At 42.0% G+C, this 24040-nt stretch overlaps 1 protein-coding gene across 1 annotated transcript in view; it reads right to left on the reverse strand.

Annotated features, from left to right (window-relative positions):
• Positions 1–12607: 12607 nt before the first annotated feature.
• babam2 (BRISC and BRCA1 A complex member 2) overlaps positions 12608–24040 on the reverse strand; it is a 117131-nt gene continuing 105698 nt past the window's right edge. Inside the window, exons 9-12 of the mRNA XM_033641870.2 lie at positions 17853–17923; positions 17611–17693; positions 17310–17463; positions 12608–13677 (exon numbers count right to left, since the gene is read on the reverse strand). Coding sequence (XP_033497761.1) covers positions 13614–13677; positions 17310–17463; positions 17611–17693; positions 17853–17923 — 372 coding nt within the window. The 3' untranslated portion in view covers positions 12608–13613. The remainder of the gene's footprint in view (positions 13678–17309; positions 17464–17610; positions 17694–17852; positions 17924–24040) is intronic.

Here is a 24040-nt window from a genome sequence, read left to right on the forward strand (position 1 = left end):
AAATATATAACCAAATCAACAGACACAGAATATGTTCAATACAAAAGCAAAATCCAGTGGAAAAAGAAGGAAGATGGCTTACTGAATGTGTTCATAATGACAAACAAGTTCATCTCTATGACACAGTCCTGAACACAAAGCAGGTCTAAAGCCCCATTTGAACAGGACTAACATTACAGAGGGAGGTGGGGAGTAAAATATTCACTGTGCTCCTTGGTAATTTAACTCATCCCCATTTTAAACGTGGTTAAATTACAGACTGTGGCCTGCAGTAGACATGGACGTTCGTGACTGAGGAGAATACTCACCTGCAGCTGACATCACAACAGGACATTTAATAATGATGCCTGATAATGACACTAGTTGAAAAGTTAAAGGTATACTATGCGGGATATTCTGATGTATAGAGTCATACAAAAGTAATGCTTTTCAGACATTATGTGTGACCCACTCTTTGTGTGTGGTGGTGTATTTATCTGCAGAGATGCTGCCCTCTTCCTGTAATTTCTAATTTTCTTCTTATTTCGTTGTGGGCGGGACGTTCCTTGGCACAGGACACAGGCGAGGTTGGGACTTTATTAAAAGGTAGCAACCAGGTGCCAGACTGCAAGCAGCACACATCCAAGAGGACGCTACAAAAATTGTGGCTTTAGTGCCAGAAAAAGCAAATTTAGTGAGGTGAAACCCCAGACTGGGGTTTCCTCTGGGAACCATGAATGTCTTTACAAATATTTGTGGCAATCCATAATAGCTGTAGAGATACTTCAGCCTGACCATCAGACTGACATTGCCATCCCTGAAGAAGTTGCTAGTAGATCAACCCAAATTCACGATGCCTCAAAAAACTGCACAAGAAGTGCCCTAGACTTTTTTTCAGTGTAGACATCTTATCTTACTATATAATGATGAAAACTCTGTGTGTGTGTGTGTGTGTGTGTGTGTGTGTGTGTGTGTGTGTGTGTCTGTTCCACGTTTTTATCCTCACTGACTTGGTCAATCCATGTAAAATTTGGCACAGTGGTAGAGGGTCATGGGAGGATGCCAATGAAGCAATGTTACATCAATTGGCCAAAGGGGGCGCTATAGCAACCGATTGAAATTGCAAACTTTGAATGGGCATATCTCATGCCCCGTATGTCGTAGAGACATGAAACTTTGCACAGAGATGCCTCTCCTCATGAGGAACAAATTTGCCTCTATAACCCATAACTTCTGGTTATATAGATTTTCAGCCATTTTGAATTTTTTGAAAAACACTTCAAATCGATCTCTTCCTAGGAAGTTTGACCGATCTGCATGAAACTCGGTGAACATAATCTAGGGACCAATATCTAAAGTTCCCTCTTGGCAAAAGTTGGAAAACTTACTAAAACTGAGCTTCTATAAGGCAATGAATATTGCGGAGGGCGTGGCTCATCACATAAAGGTGTATAACATCTCAAGGGTTTCACCGATCACCACGCAACTTTGTAGGCATATGACCACACATAATCTGAGGGGACCCCTCCATTATTGACCCCATCAAACAAAATGGGGGCGCTAGAGAGCTAATTTCTTATCTAGGCCTAACCGCCATATTGATTTTTACTAAACGCCTCAAGGTGACTGGAGAAATTTAACTCTAATTGGCAACTGGGTGGCGCTATAACAACAGAAAAATGCTTAAAAATGGCTAAAATGCGACCAATTGCTGTGGCTCCCCCTGTGGCCCAATGTTGTTGTTTTTCTAATTTTTGGTATGAATAAGTCATGGTATGGTATGCTGTACATAATCACGGAAACTGTCAGTGTGTCATTCTGTCAGTCAGTCATTTTGTGTGTCCCACGTTTTTCTACTCACTGACATGGTCAATCTATGTGAAACTGCACATAGGCATTGAGGATTGACATAGGTAGAAGGTGACAAAGCTACCAATGGGTATGGACTAGTTTCAAGTTATTAAAACAAAGTTTTTCCAGTTGTCATCATGACAGAAATCAATTTTGGAAACAAGGTGAATTTGTTGTTTTCCAGTCTCTGAGAATCAGAATTTTGGCTAATATGCTTCACATCATCAAAGCTGGGAAGAAAATGATAAAGTGTCGTCAGAGCATCTAAAAATAAACAAGTCTGTGACTGTGGGAAGGTGTCATTTGAATACTGTAATTGGAAAACGTCAAAAACATTGGACACTTTTAAAATAAATGTAACAGAGGTCTTTCTTTGATCAAACTGAAAGATAGTTATTGTGTAACATGACTGTTAAACCTCTGTATGGTTTTAAATTGAATTAACCTGCTGTTTGCCGACTAAGTGTTTATTCAGGTATGTTCTCGGACACACACACACATTTCCATTCCCCCAGGCTTTTCTTACATGCTAAACTGAAGCAGAATCATTTTTGTGTTCAACTGAAACTGAAGAATTGTAAAGAAACATGGCCATGCCGTCTGTGACACTACCGGTTGGGATGTTTTGAAGCTCGTTGCCATGTTGTCAGTTGTTTGGAGTGAAAAAAGACAAATTTGGGTGGCAGGATGGAGCCTGAGCTGAGCTGAAGATAGAAGCAGCAATCATGACTGTGATACATGAAGACACCTGTCAATCAAGAAAGACACATTGAAACGTACCTCTATTTAAGCCTTAATATCTTATTAATGAAACAACATGACACAATGATGCATTAATATAAACGAGGGTATCAGTTGAGACTCTGAAGTCTTGTGGTTGAACAGTCATTGATTTAACAGAAATGTGGAATTGGAGGGTGAAACGGGAAGAAGGGGGGGTGGTGGTTGATCTTCTTCCTGGGGTCGACTCCTCTGGTGCGTCCATTCCTTCCGGCTCGATGGAGGCTTAATGTGAGTGTGGAAAAGTGGAAAATTTAATTAGGCTGCCAAGGGGGGTTTGTGTCACTTGGCATGAGCCATCCCCCACCGTCCCACCCCCTCACCCACTACCACCATCAGCCCCCTCCCACTCTCACTCACCCTTTGCTCTTACCTCATTTGCTGCAACAACCCCGGTGTTTGCGCCTCTGTTTTGTATTTTTACCCACAGTCCTTCGGGCCATGACCCACTGGTCCAAAGGAGCAGATAGAGGTCAACAGTTTACAGCTGCACAGATGTTGTGAAGCGGGTGCGACCTGATGTGGTGGACCTGCCACTGAGCACTGATGTGTGGATACACTGAAGCAGTGTGGCTGCTGCGTGGAGAGACGGGCGAGCACACACTGCCATTTTTATCTCGCCGCTTGTGTGACATTATAATACAAGGCTACTGACACTCCATGCTTTATTTTAGATTCTTGCTCATACAGTATGTAGGCTTTTGAATAACTGTTTGTATCTAATCACAGTGGTAAACCCACATGTGGAACTGACATGATGTGACATCAGTGTTGAAAAGATGTGAGCACAAGAGGACACAATGTGGTTTTTATATCTGCTGTTCACTCACTTGTTTCAAGCACATTTATGTGTGGCTCAAATTTTTTAATGAAGTGATGCAGTCAAGACATCGAATACCAACATTATTACAACTGTCTCAGGCATGGCCGAATCTACTTGTTTGGAGGCCTAGGGGCAAAAACTTGCTGTTGGCACCTCCACCAGTTTCTGCGCAGACCAGTTGTGTCCCCCATAATATATACTTTCTTAAACTTAATTTTGACGCAAAAGGGCCACAAGATAAGGCAACAATACAGGACCCACCGTGTGTGGACCTGCGTAGGATTGTTTTTTAATCCAACACCCACTGGATTTCTGACTGTTATCACCAGCTCCCACAATTAGTCTACTCCTGCCTGCAACTGCGGCCAGAGGGTGGGGGGTGGAGGTGCTCATGTTGGGTCAGTGAGTGCTGACATTTGTATAGCATACAGTGGTTAGTTATATTTGGAGGAGAGGTGGGTTAATGTGATTAAATATGAATTTAATGCAGCCCTAAACTATTTAAAAAATGCAAATGTTCATCACATTATGTGTCTGTTTTAAGGTGAATAACTCTGCAGGAATGGTTATTGTTACTTCTTTTGTTCTCTTTCATAGTAAGGGCAGAGCATGTGCAGCAGAGATTTCTGGCTCAACAGATTCTCACTCCGACCTCGTCACGTATCGACGTTTGGTGATGGACTTTTCACATCCAGATACGAGGTGAAATTTACCTTGGTTGCATTGGTTTATGACGTTCTGGGACACCATGTAAAGTTCTGCCTGTTACATGCATTGTCTTCTTACAAAATACACGTCTGTTTTCACAGGAAATATACTTTTTACTTACAGTGTCTTTCAAAGACTATTGGTAAAACACAGTAAATTGAAATTTTAATGCACTAACGCACATGGTTGGGTTTAGGAAAAAAAGAACAGGGTTGGGCTTTCCAATCTTAGAGGATGTGAGCACTGCTCTTCTGGGTGAAGGTTGGTGTTTATTGGACCTATTTACCACCCCTCCTGCCCGCCCTTCTCGGACCTCAGTCGCCTTAAATTTTGTTCGTGTCCTGCTGCGTTTCCCTGATGCCAACGAGTGCTATTAAACTAAAACAGCGACTGGCTGCGTATCATGTCAACATTAAAGGACGTCTTTTTCGTCAGTGTCTGACGGTGCAAGTCACTGCCCAAGCGTCAGATTTCGATGACAACGGAGTGAGACCGGGTTGTCTGGCTAACTCCTGGTTTAGCCCTATGCTAACTTGAGTAGGAATAATATAGTTCCATTGTGTGGCTCTTATAGAGTTTCCAAATTGATCAAATTCTTAGAATGAAACAAGTCTGGGTTTGTAAGTGATGCTCAAAAATATTTATCCACAGTTTTACACAGGGGTGTAACACACCCTATGCAGTCTCTGTGGGCCCCCCGCCCTTGCTCTTTTGATCCACATCTCTCTCACGCAACTTTTGAAGTTTGTTTTTTTTTTACGGTTAGTTTTTGGAACTCTGATTTTCCTTCTTGGGGAAAGACATGACAGTGTATGTTGGTGTTCCAGCAGCAAAAGCAGTCACTCACTTGGCTCTAGCTGTGACAGAGATGAATCCTAGTGCAGGGGGTGGACTAAACCATTTTGTGCCTCTATGGGGCGAGAGAAAACCAAACTTTTCATTCCAGCTTTTTTGACGGCACCCCTCCCCCTGGGTAATCAGTCCCACTTTTTGATGCCCCTGGTTTTACAGCCACAATATTAGCAACAGAGTAGGCTATGGCAGAGCCTATGACGTAATCATGGCTTTAACTAACTTGGTTGTGGCTGGCCATGACAGGTGCACAGAGAAGGTTGGTAAAGAGACAGATCAGAAGAAGCACTTCTAATTTTGTTGTATTCCAATAAATCCTGCAGTAAATTTTTTTGATCACCCACTCCCACCAACAGCAAAGTAAACACCGCCCACTCCTGCAAGATTTGTGTAGGGTCCCTCGGGACAGGGGATCCCCATCCCAGTGCTGTCCTCTAGTGCGAATTCCCTTACAAATTTAGAAAACTAGTTTGTGTTATGCAACCCATTTTAATTTAGTGATGCACTTATTAAACACTTAAGAACAATTGTTGCCACTGGCTCCAGGTGAAAACAGTAAAGCTGGGAAACATAAAATGAAAATGATCTGAATGGAATATTTGATTGGTTCTGCTGCTTTTGTCAAGCACACCAATTAAAAAAACATGAGATCTGGTATTTAAATGTGACTGCAGACACTATGAGCTGCAGTGTGAAGTCTCAGTACTGTAGAAGTAGATTATTTTCAGCAGCACAGTTACATGTTTCTTTGTCAAAATGTTATTAGAGGATAGTTATATGGAGAACAGAAAACTTTTACTTTAAATGCAGACCATGTGCAGGAATAATTAACAGCAAGTTAACATGATAACATACTAAACTGGTGCCCGAGCTGTTCTTCATCACGTGGCTGCATCACATCCGCTCAGGCTCAAAAGAAAAGTTTTCCTCAACTCGTCAACTTCCAATGCATGGATATTTATTTTTTGGAAGGGGGGGGTGAAGGGAAGCGGGAAGGGGTGGTGGTGCTGGTGGTGGAGGGATGAAGGAGTCTTGTCACATTACATGTACCTGTCTGTGTGCGTCTTCACTTGCAGCTGTCATCTCACCTGACAGGTCTATCAGTGTCCACGGCTGATCAGAACGCGTCCCTCAGCCTGACAGGCTGAACCGACAGCGTGGCAATCCAGACTGACAGCTCCTCAGGTAGCTGGTGGAGGGAAGGAGGGAGGGAGGAAGAAAAAGAGGGAGGAATCTGGGGGCGAGAGGCAAAACAAAGGCAGCTGAGGAGTAAAAGAACACACGCACAACATGAGGAGTAAATTAAAGTCAGTAATCACCCTGGAATCTTCCACCCAGTGTGACTGATCTCAACGCCGCTTTCTTGAATTTCATAAAACCATTTGATAATAAAGTGATTCTGAGATAACGCTTTGTTGCCAAACATTACCTTTAAAACCTCCATTAAAGCCGAGAATCCTCTTTCTTGTGAAGAAACACAGGGTGCCAGTTTGAGTATTTTTAAGCAAATTGAGTCTCGTCTTTTACGACAATAAAACACATTGAACCGAGGCCAAACTGCTCGCTTAACGCAGGGGGAACCGAGAGCTGTATTCCAGAGAAAAAACACCTGCGGGATGTGCTTTGGTTAACCCATGAAAGATTTAAATCGAGTGTCTGTGATCACACCCAGGGGAAAATGAGGAGGGAGTCCCCCTCCGCTCTTTCCCCTCTTCCACAAAAATCTGTCTTTATCTTGTCAAAAGCCATCGAAAACAAGCCCATCCAGAACGCCTCGACAGCACCAAGACGAGACAAAACAGGAAAACCTACAAGCTCCAGAGCGAAGACTCATTTGATCAGCTTAGCTACGCTCTCCTGGCTTCTCATGTACGAGGAGTAATTAGCAATTAACAATCAGGGTTTAACTAGATCCAGTTATTATCTGTAAGCAAGAGAGGGGGGAGAAAAATATCTGACGCTTTGACTTGGGAGTGCATTAGAATTCCCGCACTACTGGAGTTTGATAAAAAAAGAAGAGTGAGGGACCCGAGCAGTAATTCTCTCATTTTCACGACATCTCTGGGCCATTTTTTTTTTTAAATTCCCAGATCAAACAGGCTGTAACAAAAGGCCCCAAATCCCCCCTCCGCTCTCCTCCTCCTGCTCTCTCTTTCCAAAATTAGTTAAGCCTCTCAGCTCCATCATCCTCAACATGGCTCGCATCAACAACCCTACGCTGCATTGCAAATGCTGCATAGCCTCTGAAATCCACCCCTCACACACACACGCTCCTCTTCAGCCCCCCTCCCTCCAAACACGCTGAAGATGAGGGGATGTCACTCTGAATTTGTACTTATAGACAAAACACAAAGTACCCCACAGTCACTAGAGTTTGTGATTTCACCCCCTCCTTCCTCTTTCACTTGGCTAACTGTTTGTCTTTTTGTCTTTTCCGGGGGAATATGTTAAGTCAAGAGGCTGCTGCACAAAAAATAAAGATGGAAAAAAAGAAGAAGAATCAGGCGAGGCTGACAGATTGGGTGATTCGGACACGGTGACAGGAGAGGAAAGTAAACAATCTGGATTAAGGGCGCTGTCCGCCTTCATCGCTCTCTGACATATTCAGGCCTTTTGGTTGCTCCTTGTTTCCCTCTGATTACCTCACCCTCGCTGCTGCCCCAGCTGTTTACCATCTCGGTTCAGGAGGTGATGATTCAGGATTTTCAATCACTTTCCCTCCTTTCCTGTTATCATCTTTCCATATACACTCCCCGCGTCTGCGCCTCACTCCCGCAACTTTGTCGGTCTTCCACATACTTTCCCACTCTCCAAAAGTTTCCGGCGACTTCTGAGGTGAAGCGGGGTGAGTGATGCCAAGAGCTAACTCCGGGTTATTGCCCAGGAAGGTGCTCGTTGCTGAGCTTTAAGTGATCCTGTTTCACACACTTGTCAGTTCTCCGGGCTGGCAGGTCCTCGCTGCCTCTGAGCTAGCTGCTTATAGGGTTGTCACCAGAGCAGTTAATGTTAATCTAATGCTAATATTAATGTTTGCGAGCATGCTTGAGCTAAGGACACCTGCTTCTGAGGCAGACAAGCCTCCATTAGCGTTGCATACTCATTATTTCGTTAGCTTGGGGTTGGCTGTCCTGCCACCAGCAAGGCAAAGGCGGAGATGAAATTCTTCTCACCTCAAGCTACACAGTAGGGCAGAGGAAAAAGTTAAAACAAAAGCAGAAACACCACTCAATCGTCCGTTCATCCTCTGAGGGAAAATGACCACTGCATCTTCAATCAGTCCTCAATTCGAGTCCCAGTCTAGCAAAGCGTGAACTCAACCGGACCACAAAAAAAAAACACTCTCATCAATTTAATCATCCCCCGTCCACAGATTCCAAGCTAATTATTCCAGCCTTTAATTATTCCATCCGACTGCCGTTGAGATCTCTTAAAGACGGCTGGATTAGTGGATTTGGAGTATTAGCTTGGAGGGTTGGCAGACCTCTGCACTGTGATTCAGGGGGCTGAGAAACGCATCTTCAAAAGGTACCTTGAGCAGCACCTTCACAGGATCATTACACTGGATAAATCCATGTTAAGTTGCTTAAAAGTGTGTAAAGGTGAGCCACGTTTAGGCACAGACACTTTTGAGGGCGGAGGCTAACTAAATGTGACTTAAGCATCGCAACAGTGACACAGTTTAAGCCACTTTGGGAGGAATTGTTTACAAGTTACTTAAAGGGCTTATGTCAGCTTGGGTCAACGTCAAGGCTGGAGCAGAACTTCAGGAGTGAATACTTTTTCACCATATTGACAATCTAAGTTGACAGACTTTACTGTCATGGTGTGTATTCAAAGGAATAATTTAAGCTACAGCTTTTAAATCTAATGATTCAATCGCTCTTTTGTTGTTTCGTCTAATGTAAACCCTCGATCCAGATTTGGCAGGCTTAGGTTCACTCACAGGGCTAAATCCACACCCAAGTTCACCACTATTGAAAATCAATTGCTACTGAGCTACCGAGCGCAAAGTCGTGATGTCTCGACTTGACTGTCAAGTTAAACTATTTTTTGCTCATGCTCGTTAAAGATGCTACCCGTCAGCCCGCTACCCCTCGTTTGAACTCCCTCCCTCTCAAACACCCCCTAGAACTCCAAAATGAGAGCAGCCCGTCCCGCGGCTGACAGCGGAGATGTTTTGAAAGCAGGTCGGGAAAGGTTAGAGCAAGAAACATGGAGCGGGGCAGTGAAAAAGACAAAAAGAATCTTGCTTTTTAATTATTTTATTAGGAGCCTTGATGCTATTAAATGCCCCAGATACATTCACCCTATAGTTCTCAATTAGACTTGACAGTTGCTGCATTACCAACAATAAATATAGCAAAGGGCTGCGCCTTAGGCCAGGAAGGACCCCTAACTATGACCCTCATATTTAATGATGAAAACAAGCAGGCGCACACTCTGCCTTGCTTAAGCACATGCATGTGCACATCCATGCATGGGCATGCGCACACACACGCACACACATCCTCTCTGTGCTGTGGTTCCTTATTACACAAGCACATTAGAGGTCTGTAAAAAACAGTATCTCTAGGGTTTATAAATGCATTACAGATACAAAGGTGTACACCAGAGTGCACCCTTTAACGGCAGAGTGTCATTTTAAACTTGATGAGTAAGGCAGCACAAAAATATGAAGATCACATATTCTACTAAAAATTGTTCCCCTTAAAAATGCAATGCATGAGAGAATCTTTGCTTATAATCCAAAAATATTTTTAGTGTCTGTTTGTGCTGTAGAAGGATGAACTAGCAGCGCCATTCTCTCCATTTCTTGAACATTTTGTTGATATTGATATACTTTGATCATCAGACTCTCTTTTTTGATAAGTCCATCTTTGGGTTGCTTTGCAGTGTTTGCAGTTGTTGCCAATGCTGGAATAACATTTATAGAACAGCCAACAGGAACACCCTCTCTCTGAAATGACCTGTGATTGGCCAAAGTCTCCTGTCACATGCTAGATTTTCTAAAGCCTGAGAACAGAGCCAAGAGAAGATGCAGAATTCTGGTTTTCTACCAGACAACTTGAATGACAATATATAAAAAGGTTATAGATTTTTTTTCTCAATGATGCCCCCACAAAAAAATCAGCCTACCCCTGCTTTAATATGCTAATATTCTAAACACAGATGGTGAACCTAGTAAACATTACAGCTAAACATGTGATGCGATACAATACGATACGATACAATACGGTATGTTACAATACAATATGATATGATGCGATACGGTACGATATACTTTGTCCACGTAGGAAAATTCGTTTTGAACTCAGGAGCTGCACAAGTATTGCTGCCTTGCAATAATAGTCCAGAAGAAATTAAAAACATACACCATAGAAACACAAAACACATCCACGTTACCGCTGGAATTATGAGCATATTACCACGATTGTATATTTATTGTGAATGGGAGCCTGCTCATTCTAATGCTTGCAAAAAGTACTACTACTTACTACTCCACTCCAATACTACTACACTAGCATGGCTGTTGACTCTGCACCTTATTACTGCCATATCAGAATTATCATAATTACAAGTGTCTAACTTGGAAATAGCGTTAAAATCAACAACCAAGTTGGAATTACCCAAGGAAACTCTTAAAGGTTTAATAATATAGAAGTGCCTGAAGACCAACAAACGTGGACTTCTCATATCAGCCAAAGACCGTAGCTCAGTGTAGTCAAACCTAAATGTAATCCATATGGTGTTATATTGTCAATATAACATCTTCACCATCCATCCCATATGATGTGAATTTGGCTATTACTGGCTTTTTAAATGAAGGGCATCTATATTGTAAGGCCCAATCCCAACGCACCCTATACCCATCCCATTTAGCCCCTACCCCTCTGTTGCACATTCATGTCTAGGGATATGGTGTCCCGATTCTTGTTGAGATGGAGGGGTAGGGCCAAGTATTAGGGCTACATTGCCTAACTAATGGGGGTTATACTTCAAACCAAGTGTTATGAGAAATCATTGGCAAGATGGCTGCACAAGCAACAAAAGAAACCTGCAAATATATTTATTTCGCTAAAAGGTATATAAAAATTACAATAGCTATCATATATAATTTTATTATGGTCCCTTCTCTATAACAAGCATAACAAAAGAAATCACAAGTATGTCTCAAACGCTAACTAGCTAGCTAGCTAACTTTACGTTGTTGTTACTGATTTGGGCATGACAGTCCCATATTTTGACATACTTCCATGTCATATTCCTCCTTTTTTCATGGCATATGATGCCCAAAATTGAACTAAAGTACAGCAGCAAAATTGCTGCACTTGTTACCGCTCCTCTAATATCAGTGCAAACTGGCAGGGTAAGAACGTAAGTTGTGAACACATTGCGAGCGTCCTGACAACAACAAAAGGCTGCCAGTAGCCCATGCAAGAAAAATCACCACAGAAGATGGCATATTCTTTTTGCAATGTCTGCATCTGTTAACGTAAACACCAGCAAAGACAACTACTGATGACGGATCAGGGTCTTGAAGGGTTGTCCCTTTACATGAAAGCCAACAGGAAGTGTGCTGGGCTTTGAAGCTAATTTTTGTAGGACAAATATTGGAATTACAACTTCAGAATACGTCACGTTGTGCCATTAGACCCAATAAGACTTATATTGGGAAAGAGACGTCTGTTAATCAGAGGACACATTCTTTGAGCGTCACAACCCCTGCAGAGCGACTCGTTTCAATATCAGGATTTAATCCATTCAGTCCAATAACATTCGGAAAGTCTAGAGGAGCTGCAAGAATAAATCATTTTATCTCCATTCCAGTTAACAGAGCATTAAACCACAAGTATCCGGCTTGGCCAGTGGAAGTCTCTGGTGTGCTTGCTCTAGGGGCCCATGATGTCGAAGCAGCGCTGATCATCTGGGTAATTTCTTACAGTGGAAATAGATTTTTGGCTACATGTGCCACTGAGCAACTTTCATAGGAATGAACAGGGTCCTGTCTCCAGTGCTGTATCCAGGCTTTTTATTACATCCATGATTTTATAGGGGAAGATTTCAACCACTATCCCTTAAATCTGTTACAAGCGGCAAGGTGGCACTTGAGAACGAGGAGAGGGGTAAAAATAAGAAATGGGATTTGGCCTAAGTCTGGCTGAGCTCACATTTGTGGTTTGAGATGAGATCAAAACAAGTGTCCACTGGCAAAAATGTTTTCAGCGTATGAAACCATTTAGATTTTTTCTTGTTGAAAAAATCTAAATGGTTTCAGCGTATAAAACCATTTAGATTTTTTCAACAAGAAATGGTAAATGGACTGCACTTGTATAGCGCCTTTATAGTCTTCTGACCACTCAAAGCGCTTTTACACATCACATTCGTTTACATGCATACGTGGTGCCACCTGCTACTCAGTAAGCATTCACACGCACTCACACACCAATGGAACAGCCATTGGGAGCAATTTGGGGTTCAGTATCTTGCCGAAGGATACTTTGACATGAGTACTGGAGGAGTGAGGGATCGAACAACCGATCTTCCGATTAGTTGACAACCCGTTCTACCTCTGAGCAAACAAATGGAGACCAAGTACAAAACAGTAACACACAGTCATGGGAAACCGACTTCTTTACTGGATAGAAATTTTGACATAACATTCAGTAACTTACAGTACTGTCAGCCTGTCAGTAGAAGACTTCACAGGGCTATAAACGGGCAAATGGAACATAAAGACAATTAAAAGGCAAAACTAGTTGTAGATCATTTTAACATCGACAGTGGAGCCAAACTTGACAATCATGAGTCACAAATGAACAGTAAACAAAGATCTTTTGCATCATCCCTACAGCTCTTTGTGATTTACATGTAGCTAATAGTTTACATATTGTTTACATATCAACAGGTATCTTTCACAGCACGGCAGCTCTGGTGGAGTGTTGTGAGCCAACCCCTCTGTGGTTTGACTGCTTGAAGCCTGGCGTCATTGGCACAGTACAATATAACAATACTAGTTATTGTCAGGTCTGACAGACAGATTGTGCAGGCTGTCACACAAAGTTACTGTCAAAGGTTTGGAGAGCCTCTTCAAAATAAAGGCCTATCACTTTGAGCTGGCAACAAGACAAACAATCATATCAACCTTATCACACAGAATTATGTGACATAAACACACTGTTCAGGTTTTTGCTATTTTCACATGATCCTTTAGAGGTGGGGGAACCTAATCGTCACATCCCTTAGTTGTGAATACCATTTCAAAGTGTGTGCTCATTTTAGAAATTTGGTGAGAGTTTTGTTGTATAAGGTTTTTGTTGCAGTGTCTGGCATCTTCATCTGAACTTGTACACCAAAGTGGCTTCTCACTAATCTCACTATAACTAAATAAAAACTGACTGTTCTGAGAGGCAACCATTTCAAGGTCAAACAGTGTGGAATTCACAGAGTCTGTGTGCAATGAGCACGCCATCATTCTCACTGTACCGTTACAGTACAGCACATTTCACAAATATAAGTCTGTGCATACTCATATACAGGTACACAACAGCATACACAGACACACACTCACATACACACTCCCACAGGCAACTCTCCAGGCATGTCATTAAGCTAGAGAGTACTAGAGTTTCCCGTTGGCAAAGGCTCCCTCTTGGAACTGAGGGATGAAACTCTTGAAGTACGCCCTGGGTGAGAGAGAGGGGGGGGGGGGGGGGGGCAGAGAGAGAGAGAGTACAGCAAATAAAACATCAAAATGTGACAATAATTGTGATTCAACTGCTTCAAAGCATCGACCAAATTCACTGGGTCAGTCCCAGCCCCAGCGTGTATCAAAGTGCAGATGAAAGACAGAATGTGTTTACTTGTTACAATTACAACTGTGCATGAGATATCTACTCTCTATGTGAAAACACTTTTGAGGGAAACACAGGAGACACAACTCAACTGCAAGTACAAAAATCAAACGGCATAAAAAAACAGAGCAGTCCGCAAGGTATTTAGCCACAGGTGGTGTGTGCAGGTTTGTGTGTGTATGTGTGTTTGTGTCAGGTTAGACTTCAAGAAAATAGTTCAACATTTTGGGAAATTATTCCTCTTGCAGAGAGTGAGAAGGGGAGATTGATACCACTCTCGTATCTGTTGGTTAGCTTAGCTTAGTATCAAGACTGGAAGTACGGGGAAACAGCTAACCTGACTCTGTCCAAAGTAGGGCTGCACAATTAATCCAAATATTATCGAAATCACAAATCGCATGGCCAAGTGTAAAATCCAAATCACAGGAGCTGCAGTCTTTTAATGAAGGTAAGATTTGTTACAACCTACCATCATAAATGAAGCACTGTGGTGCTACAGAGATGCCACAGCCAACAATTCATATTATATATAAGGGAACATGCAGGTTTTGGTACAGACCCCAGCAAAAACCACATCGCCTTCATTTTTACATTTTAAAATCATTCACAAAACTTTAAAGACTGAGGCCGACTAGACCAAATGATCAGCTTTCCATATGGTGGGGGCTTTCCTTCTTATTTACTACTCAAAGATCTGCATCTGATTTTTACTCAAGGTCAGAGCTCTGGGATGACTGGCGTTACTGAGCTCACTATAAAATTTTATTCAAGTTTAAGACCGTCAAGATAGTCAAGTAATGGTTTGCAAAGACTCACCCTACTCTGCCTATCTGCACTGGAAGGCTACTCATTGTTGCAATAAACATCACATCTCTTGTGATTGGGCAGTACCAAACTAAGGCAGACAGGCCTTAGACAGTTATTATTTCATATTCTTACAACTGTGTTTGCACTAGTTGTGAAAACTGCCTAATACAGTGAGAGAAAAGGGACACATTCTCTGACTGCAATTTAGGAGCTGCGAATTCTCAGCTGTAACATTAATGTAGGAAATTGGCAGCAACAACAAACGACACTCAAGCAGTTAACTTCCTCATGACAATGATGCTAACGATAGGGAAATAAACCACATTAAAAGCATATTCATTCGGGGACTGCTATGAATGATCTTAAGCTACACTGTATTCATAATCACTTACAATTTATTGATCTATTGGGAAATTTATTTGTTACACTTCATAACAGTGTATTCAAAACACAAGGTATGAGCCAGATTGACTTGCCGTTCAGTCTGGGTGTGTGCCTTGGTCCAGACTTTGACAAGTCCTATCATACAGCAAGCAACAGCAATATCAAGCTCCTAAACAGCTATCAAAGGCTTTTCAAGCCTTATATAATACTAGTCCATACACATTGAGTGGACAGTTGCCCACATACAGTTTCACATGGTGTGTGTTTGGGATACAGGTCATAGGAAATTGCAGATTAAATAGTCAACTGAACCCATTAAGAAGAGCAATGTATTCAGACAGAGTTTTTGTGAATTTGATAGTACGATTGCAGCCACAGCGATCAGTTGCATTTTAGCCATTTTTTTGTTGTTATAGCGCCACCCAGTTGCCAGTTAGAGTTAAATTTCTCCAGTCACCTTGAGGCGTCCTGTTCTACATATCTACCAAGTTTAGTAAAAATCGATATAGTGGTTCGGCCTAGATAAGAAATTAGCTCTCTAGCGCCCCCATTTTGTTTGATGGGGTCAATAATGGAGGGGTCCCCTCAGATTATGTGTGGTCATGTGCCTACAAAGTTGTGTGGTGATCGGTGAAACCCTTGAGATGTTATACACCTTTATGTGATGAGCCACACCCTCTGCAATATTCATTGCCTTATAGAAGCTCAGTTTTAGTAAGTTTTCCAACTTTTGCCAAGAGGGAACTTTAGATATTGGTCCCTAGATTATGTTCACCGAGTTTCATGCAGATCGGTCAAACTTCCTAGGAAGAGATCGATTTGAAGTGTTTTTCCAAAAATTCAAAATGGCGGAAAATCTATATAACTGGAAGTTATGGGTTCTTGAGGCAAATTTGTTCCTCATGAGGAGAGGCATCTCTGTGCAAAGTTTCATGTCTCTACGACATACGGGGCATGAGATATGCCCATTCAAAGTTTGCAATTTCAATCGGTTGCTATGGCGCCCCCCTTTGGCCAATTGATGTAATATTGCTTCATTGGCATCCTCCCATGACCCTCTACCACTGTGCCAAATTTCACATGGATTGACCAAGTCAGTGAGGAGAAAAACGTGGAACAGACACACAGACACACCCAAAGACAGAGTTTTCGTCATTATATGGTAAGATCTGCTCAACTCTGTTACAATATGATCACGCTTTATATGAAACAATGAGTATTATGTTTCTTATTACTGTAGATTAATAGATAGTTTTTTGGTTGGCTAACTGAACAGCTAGCCATCTGATTGCCCTGTGAGTAAATCCCTATATGGTTAGCAAAATAGCAAATCCAGGGGGCTAATTTTACTATTTGGGACTCAGAGACAAGAGTTTGACATTATTTGAACTTAAGGCTCAGAAACAAGCATTTTTAAAGGGTTGCTTAGGTTTATTTGGAAGGCTTAAGAAGGTTTGTGCTGCTTGCCCTGATATACATTGTTCTGCTGAAGACGTTTTTCAGAAACCTCTCAAATGGTGTTGGTGACGGCAAAGTTAGCCTGACCCAAAGTCAGAACACCTACAAATATGAGAATAAGACCCAGGTTGAATAATACCAGATTTTCCTTTCAACAATATTTGCTGAGCTAAACCTCTTGTAGTCAAATCCAGGAGCCAACAGATGGTAATCCAAACAGGTCTGCAGATTTTTTGAGTGGAGACATTAAGATGTATTAATGAGAACAAATGAGTCGAGAAAGAAATACACAGATAACCTTAGAGCAAAACAGATTTTGCATTGCCTCCTGCACCTCCTGTAGTCACTGATATCTTTCAGATATTTACAGCATTTATTAACCTTGGCCATGCAAAAAGCAAACACTGCTCGGGCTGTGGCCGACGCCTATAGATTTACTCTTATGGGGTCATACCAGTTTATGTTTATAGAGGGTGGAATCAAATCTGTGAATATCAACAAATGGCCTGTGTGTGGTGCATTACCAACAATAGGGTCCTATTGTAATAAATATCTGATGCAGATCATGATAAATGACTTTGTGTTTCACATGGCTTTGCAGTCTTGGGAGAATAGAATAGTCCTTAGATGCACTTGACTTTGTGGAGAACAGAGTATCTCAAGACCTTTTATTTTTAGGTAGATGTCCGCTGTATTTCGTTTTACCTCTCTATTTACAAAGAGTGTTAAATGGCTTTTAGCATTTAAAGACATATTCAAATCAAATTGTATAATTTCCAAACTGCAGAGGTTCAGATAAGGCAGAATCTACTCACTTGGCCCTCTTTGCCATCTCATTGCCGTCCCAGCGTGGGCTGTAGGGATACGACTTCTGCACCTGAGAATAGAGCTGGCCGCTGTTGGTGAAGTGGTACACAGACTGGAAGGTGAGGGTGGGCTGGTCCCTTGGAAAGTACAGAGGGAGATCCACTACAAAGAGCCCAGGGACGAAAGGAGAGAAATGTACAGAAGCAGAAGGAGAAAAAGAGGATCATAAGGTAACAGCATCAGATGTGATCCAGGCAGATCAGAAACAGACTCCACTATTATTGTGTGTGTGTTCTGTGACTTTCCTACCATGTACAAGAAAGCAAAAGTCCTTCCACATTAGTAGGAGAGTGAGTTTGGTGAATCCCTCAGCATCATACTCCACCACGCCCCTGCAATACACACACTCATTTCTGCAAAGTCTCGCTGGGTCTTATTTTGCTCCAAAAGTACTTTCTCGTTAAAAGACAAAGACGGTGATAAATGAGTGATAGCTGAACACATGCTGTGATCACTTCAGTGGAGGATGTGGTCCTCTGTAGTTGACTCACATTCCAAAGTGGCTGAGGAAGGCAGCGATGTACTCTCTCCTCTTGTGATAGCCTTGGATGACATACTGCACCTACAGAGAACAAAGTGAAGAATTTAGTGCATGCAATCAGGGATTAGCAAAAGTCAAGTCGGGGGGGGGGGGGGGGGGGCTATTCCAGTTGACATTAGGCGAGAGGTAGGGTACACCCTGGGCAGGTCGCCAGACTATCACAGGGCTAATACATAGAGACAGACAACCATTCACACCTACTGACAATTCAGAGTCACCAGTTAACCTGCATGTCTTTGGACTGTGGGAGGAAGCTGGAGTACCCAAAGAAAACCCACACTGACACAGGGAGAACATGCAGAAGGGCAGAAGGGCTCCCTCCTGGGATCAAAACAGAAACCCTCTTGCTGTGAGTCGACACTGTAAACCACTACACCACTGTGCCGCCCTATAATTGTGTCATTTACTGCAAATCCAGTTTTCTGTCATAAGTTATTAAGAGAGTGAACCTATGATGAATAATCAGGCTGGTTCCAAATCAGCTCATTACCATTTCACTATTATGGAAAAAAGATGAAACTATGACTTGTCACTATTATCATGCATTTAGGGAGTTTTAGAATTACCGATTGTACATCATGCAAAGGACTAAATTATCATACAAATATCATAATTACTGAACATTTGGCAACCAGGGCTGGGTATCCTTTATGATACCCGTGCTGATACCAGTACCCTTTAAGAGATAACACTACCAATAGGGTACTTCATTTGATATCCATAATGTGAATGCAGCGGCGTGTAGCATAGCCATAGTCTCTAATGTTCTGATGGCATCTCGGACTTCCAACTCTGTCAATTACACCACGTCCAACTTCATCACACCACAGACTGTATTGGTTGTAGCTGCTGCTGCAAGAGTGTGAGCTCAACACCAGGGAGGGTTGTCAGAGTCCACCTGGCAACACACACAGTGACAGGGCTAACTGTTAGCATCACATGGCTAACTTTACTGGTTATTACTGGTTACCGGTTTAACAGTTATTAACAGGTTTAATGACAGAGTCGAGCCCTTTTGGACTGACTTTGTTGGGACCTCATACTGGAAAGAGAGCAGCTCTGGAGATGGCAGCAAGAGAAAGCTTGCTGATCCCGTGGGAATTTGGGACAGACTGGGATCAGACCATCTGCGCATTAAGTATCAAATGCAGGTATCGTTTGACAGGAGACATTTCAATACTACTTGGTACTCGGTTATTTTGGTCGATACCTTAAACCAAGCTCTACTGGCAACACTGGGTCACTCCCTTAAAGGAAAAGTAGCCACTCAGAGGGACAATGGATTCGTCTGTAGGCTCTTACCATGCATTTCAGCAATCAGTCTATAAGGGACAGTATAATGTCCTAGACTCCACTGCTTTTGCTGTCTTGTAAAAAACACGATATTGTCCTGTATGAAGGTAATTATTTACACTAAAAAAAAAAAATCTATTTTGCTATTGGCACTTGACATCAAACCACAAAGATAAATAATGCAGTTCATTAAATCATATATATTTGCGAGCATCTGGCACAACAAATTATTAAAGATTTTTAAGAATTTCAAAAATGATTTCATTAGTAGAAATCCAATAAAATCATCAACAAACAGGGAGATGGCTTGCACAGTGGATATTATGATTGCATGATTGTAGGTCTTAGACCTCCAGCCCGAAAGAAGATCCTTGCAGCAACAGCATTTTCTGCATTCCTTGTTTAATGAACAAGAACAATGTTTTCAATTTCATCAACTGCATCCCCCCCGTCTTCCCCTCAGCACATGTCCTCTCCTGTCCACATGGTTTCAGGGTCTATCTTGCCCTGAATTAACCCTTTACAGGCAGTATTAACTCTCAGTCTGTGTGCAGCCTGAGAGGAAATGCTGGTAGCACTGTACACACTACTGTAGCGGAGAGGCTCTCTAAGCCAATCCACCCAGAATGTAAACAATGCCTCGGCCTGTGGAGAGATTACGAGAGGTGAACTTTTTAATGGTTGCTTTCACTTTAAAACCAGACGGCTCAGAGCACAAAAGTGGCATTACATGCAATCTTTGTACAGGCAAATTTAAATGTCACAGTACAAAGTACAAAGTCTTTAGCTTACCGCTTGACAGCCAAATAAGCTGGTGTTAAAAGCTCTACCATAGAGTCTGTCAAATGCAACAAGAAAAGACTGTCTGCTCAAGGTACTGTGTTAATTTTAATACAATTTCTCCATTTCAGTCAACATTTTTATGTGGAGCCTCTACATCCAGTTCTTACAAAAAATAAAATACAGTAATTTCAGGTTTTTGTTTATCTCATGAGCTACAAGCATGCTTAACAACCTTGTTCACCACATAAGAAAAGGAGAAACATGCTGTAGTGCTTGTTTAAATGTAGGTTGTCTTTGTAGTACACAGTGTGTAACACCCTAAAGCAAGGCATCATGAACATACTCAACACAGAAAAGCCCCAGCTGGCCTTCTTGCTGAGAGGCGACAGGTTTTCAGAACTATAAGAGCATACATATAAAGCACCGGTGAGTGAGTGAGTTGGATTTTTGACAGGTGACATTAAAAATTCACAATAAAATCCCCCAAAACTACTAAAATACAAAACACAACCAATTACTCCACATACACTTTCCAACACACACACACACACACACACACACATACATAAGAACAGGTTCTGAGCATGTCTTTAGCACGTGTTGACAGGTGTGATGAACTATTATCTTTAAGTCCAAAGAGGAGAAGCTGAGAGCTCGCTTGACTGCTGAGCATCCTGGGCAGGTGAGAAAGCCTGCAGTCAGCCAGCCAGCCATGAAGGTGACCTGCTCCATTCACTTTGCAAGACTAAGCCTTTGCAGGATGGTTATACATCACTGCACCTGGGCCCTGCTGGCAAAGCTCAGATTACTGTACAACACCAAAAACACGTGCAGCAGAATTCCCTCAGTCTTCAAATTAGATATTTGATCCAAGGGGTATGAACAAAATGGAGCCATATAAAACTACACCAGTGTGAATACTGTTAAATTATACATAGAGTCGGGTTATGATTGACGATTGCATTATGGATCTGGTTTAAAAACATTATCAGTGGCAGATTATACTGTATCAGCTGAGGCTACTAAACGTAAATTAGGTAGTGGTGTTGGATATGGTACTTATGTGTAGTCAGTGTATTACATACAGTAGTTGTCAGTCGGCTCACCCCCAGTTTGGAGAAGCGGCAGCAGTGCCGACACGCAAGCTAGTCAATGTACTGCTGTAGACGGGTCAGCAACAAATTTTTTAGCCACTTAAAAAAAAATCAATATCAGTTTAAGTGTGTGTCGTATTGAAAACATTTTCATCTCTTTACCTCGCCACAGACAGTTCCTCATCTATGCTTTTGTCACAGCCACCCGACTCCATTGAGAAAAACAGTCATTTTAGCTAGCTCAAAACAGGAGCTGTGTTTAGCGTGGTCTACTGCTCCTTACATAAGTTTGTGTTGTTGTGTGACTTTTGGGAATCCAAACCAACCACTGAAAACACCAAAAATGGACAACAACACAAACTAACTGAGTGATCAAGGCAGCGGTAGACCAGCAGCTACTGTCTTCAGAGATGTTAAATCATTATTTTTCTCAATTGAGTCTGGCTTTGAAGTGAGCCATATAACGACTTCTGTTCCTTATCAGATATCACTGTTTGGCATAAAGGTAAAGAGGTGGAAATATTTTAAATATTTCATATACATTACAATACGATAGTGCATTGCTAAGCTTCAGTGTCAGTACTCCTGCCTGCCTCTCCAAACTGGGGGTGTGACTGACATCTACTGTATGTAATACACTGATTATGGATAAGTAGTCAATAATTTTAATAAACCTTAACCTAAGTTATACATTAATTTGCATTGCAATTAACTTTAAAATGGACTGAACAGTATGCCTCAGAATTAGTGAGGAACTCACAGGAGAACTCACATTAAGATATTCTAATTATCTTTCCAACATTAGATGGTAATATAGAGTACTAGGGGCACGGTGTCATTAGAAATTAAGACGGTTTATTGAGACAGCTTATTTTAAGTACTAGTTCACTTTATTTTAGAAACATAACTGTAACTTTCAGGGGAAAAAGAAGAGATTATCACACAGCCAAGGCCACATATTTAAGAAGTGAGACAATTAGTAAGACTTATGTAGTGACTAAATGATCAAAACAGAAGATGCGTCAGGAACGGTCTGACTCATCTTCTGAAATGGCAATGATCGATCACGTTGGAAGCTGACTTTGCAGTATTTAACTGCAGTAAGAAAATACCTTCTTTACAAGGAAAAAAAACAGTAGAACGCTGAGTGAACTGCTCCATCGGTCACAATGAGGTGGTGATATGTGTTGTTAAACCAGCCGGTTTATCTTAGTCTGGATTATTAAAGTGCTGTATGTAACTCTGGAGAAAGAGTGATAGGAATAGTGAACATTGTTAGGTGATTGTTGAGTCTCATTCCCAGGTCGTTCAGTGCAAATACTACCTGGGAATAAGACTCAGCAATATATATCTCCAATATAGACTGCATCAGGATGAGGTTTGTTTAAGGTTATTCGACAACCACACTTATATTTTAAGCCCTGTTTCCACCGAGCAGTACGATACCATTCAGTTCAGCTAATTGTGCTTTTTCCCCCGTTTCCACTGTAAAAAGTTGTGGATGGTACCAATAGAACTATTCCATACCACTACCATTTTTGTCACCCCTCTGTTGGGGTACTTAGCACACAGATATGGTACTAAAAGGTGGAGCTGTGAACACTGCAGTCCGTTGATTGGTCAATAGAGGACTTTCACTTGGGTGCGGAGCGTCCTTCCTGTGGGCTCCGGCAACACTAAACCCCTGAGTTTGCTTGAAAAGGACTAAATGCACAAACATCAAACATCTCATGGAGAGAGACTCTCACTGCAGCCTCTTTTATTTTGTTTTGAAACTGTCAGCGTGTAACCCCACTTTGTGGCTGATTAAGGAGGTGCAGACTTCCCTCTGTGTCACTGGTGATAAGGAAATACAGCAGGTGCTCGAGGGAGCAGTGAGTGACAACAACGCTGCCCACATTAAGAGTACTGTTTGCGCTAAGTGGACCTAAGGTCTTGGAACCATGTCTAGAGGGTTACTTTTGGTTCCAAAGGTGTTTGGTGGAAACAGGGCTTTAATGTCAGGTAGCTGGATTTGTGGTGTTTTCCATCTACGGGACAATATACAGTACAGGCCAAAAGTTTGGACACACCTTCTCATTCAATGTGTTTTCTTTATTTTCATGACTATTTACATTGTAGATTCTCACTGAAGGCATCAAAACTATGAATGAACACATGTGGAGTTATGTACTTAACAAAAAAAGGTGAAATAACTGAAAACATGTTTTATATTCTAGTTTCTTCAAAATAGCCACCCTTTGCTCTGATTACTGCTTTGCACACTCTTGGCATTCTCTCCATGAGCTTCAAGAGGTAGTCACCTGAAATGGTTTCCACTTCACAGGTGTGCCTTATCAGGGTTAATTAGTGGAATTTCTTGCTTTATCAATGGGGTTGGGACCATCAGTTGTGTTGTGCAGAAGTCAGGTTAATACACAGCCGACAGCCCTATTGGACAACTGTTAAAATTCATATTATGGCAAGAACCAATCAGCTAACTAAAGAAAAACCAGTGGCCATCATTACTTTAAGAAATGAAGGTCAGTCAGTCCGGAAAATTGCAAAAACGGATGGATTCCACATGCCTGGTTCCCACTGTGAAGCATGGAGGAGGAGGTGTGATGGTGTGGGGGTGTTTTGCTGGTGACACTGTTGGGGATTTATTCAAAATTGAAGGCACACTGAACCAGCATGGCTACCACAGCATCCTGCAGCGACATGCCATCCCATCCGGTTTGCGTTTAGTTGGACGATCATTTATTTTTCAACAGGACAATGACCCCAAACACACCTCCAGGCTGTGTAAGGGCTATTTGACCAAGAAGGAGAGTGATGGAGTGCTGCGGCAGATGACCTGGCCTCCACAGTCACCGGACCTGAACCCAATCGAGATGGTTTGGGGTGAGCTGGACCGCAGAGTGAAGGCAAAGGGGCCAACAAGTGCTAAACACCTCTGGGAACTCCTTCAAGACTGTTGGAAAACCAT

Source organism: Epinephelus lanceolatus, chromosome 15 (assembly GCF_041903045.1).
Source record: "Epinephelus lanceolatus isolate andai-2023 chromosome 15, ASM4190304v1, whole genome shotgun sequence".
In the NCBI taxonomy this organism is placed as follows: Eukaryota; Metazoa; Chordata; class Actinopteri; order Perciformes; family Serranidae; genus Epinephelus; species Epinephelus lanceolatus.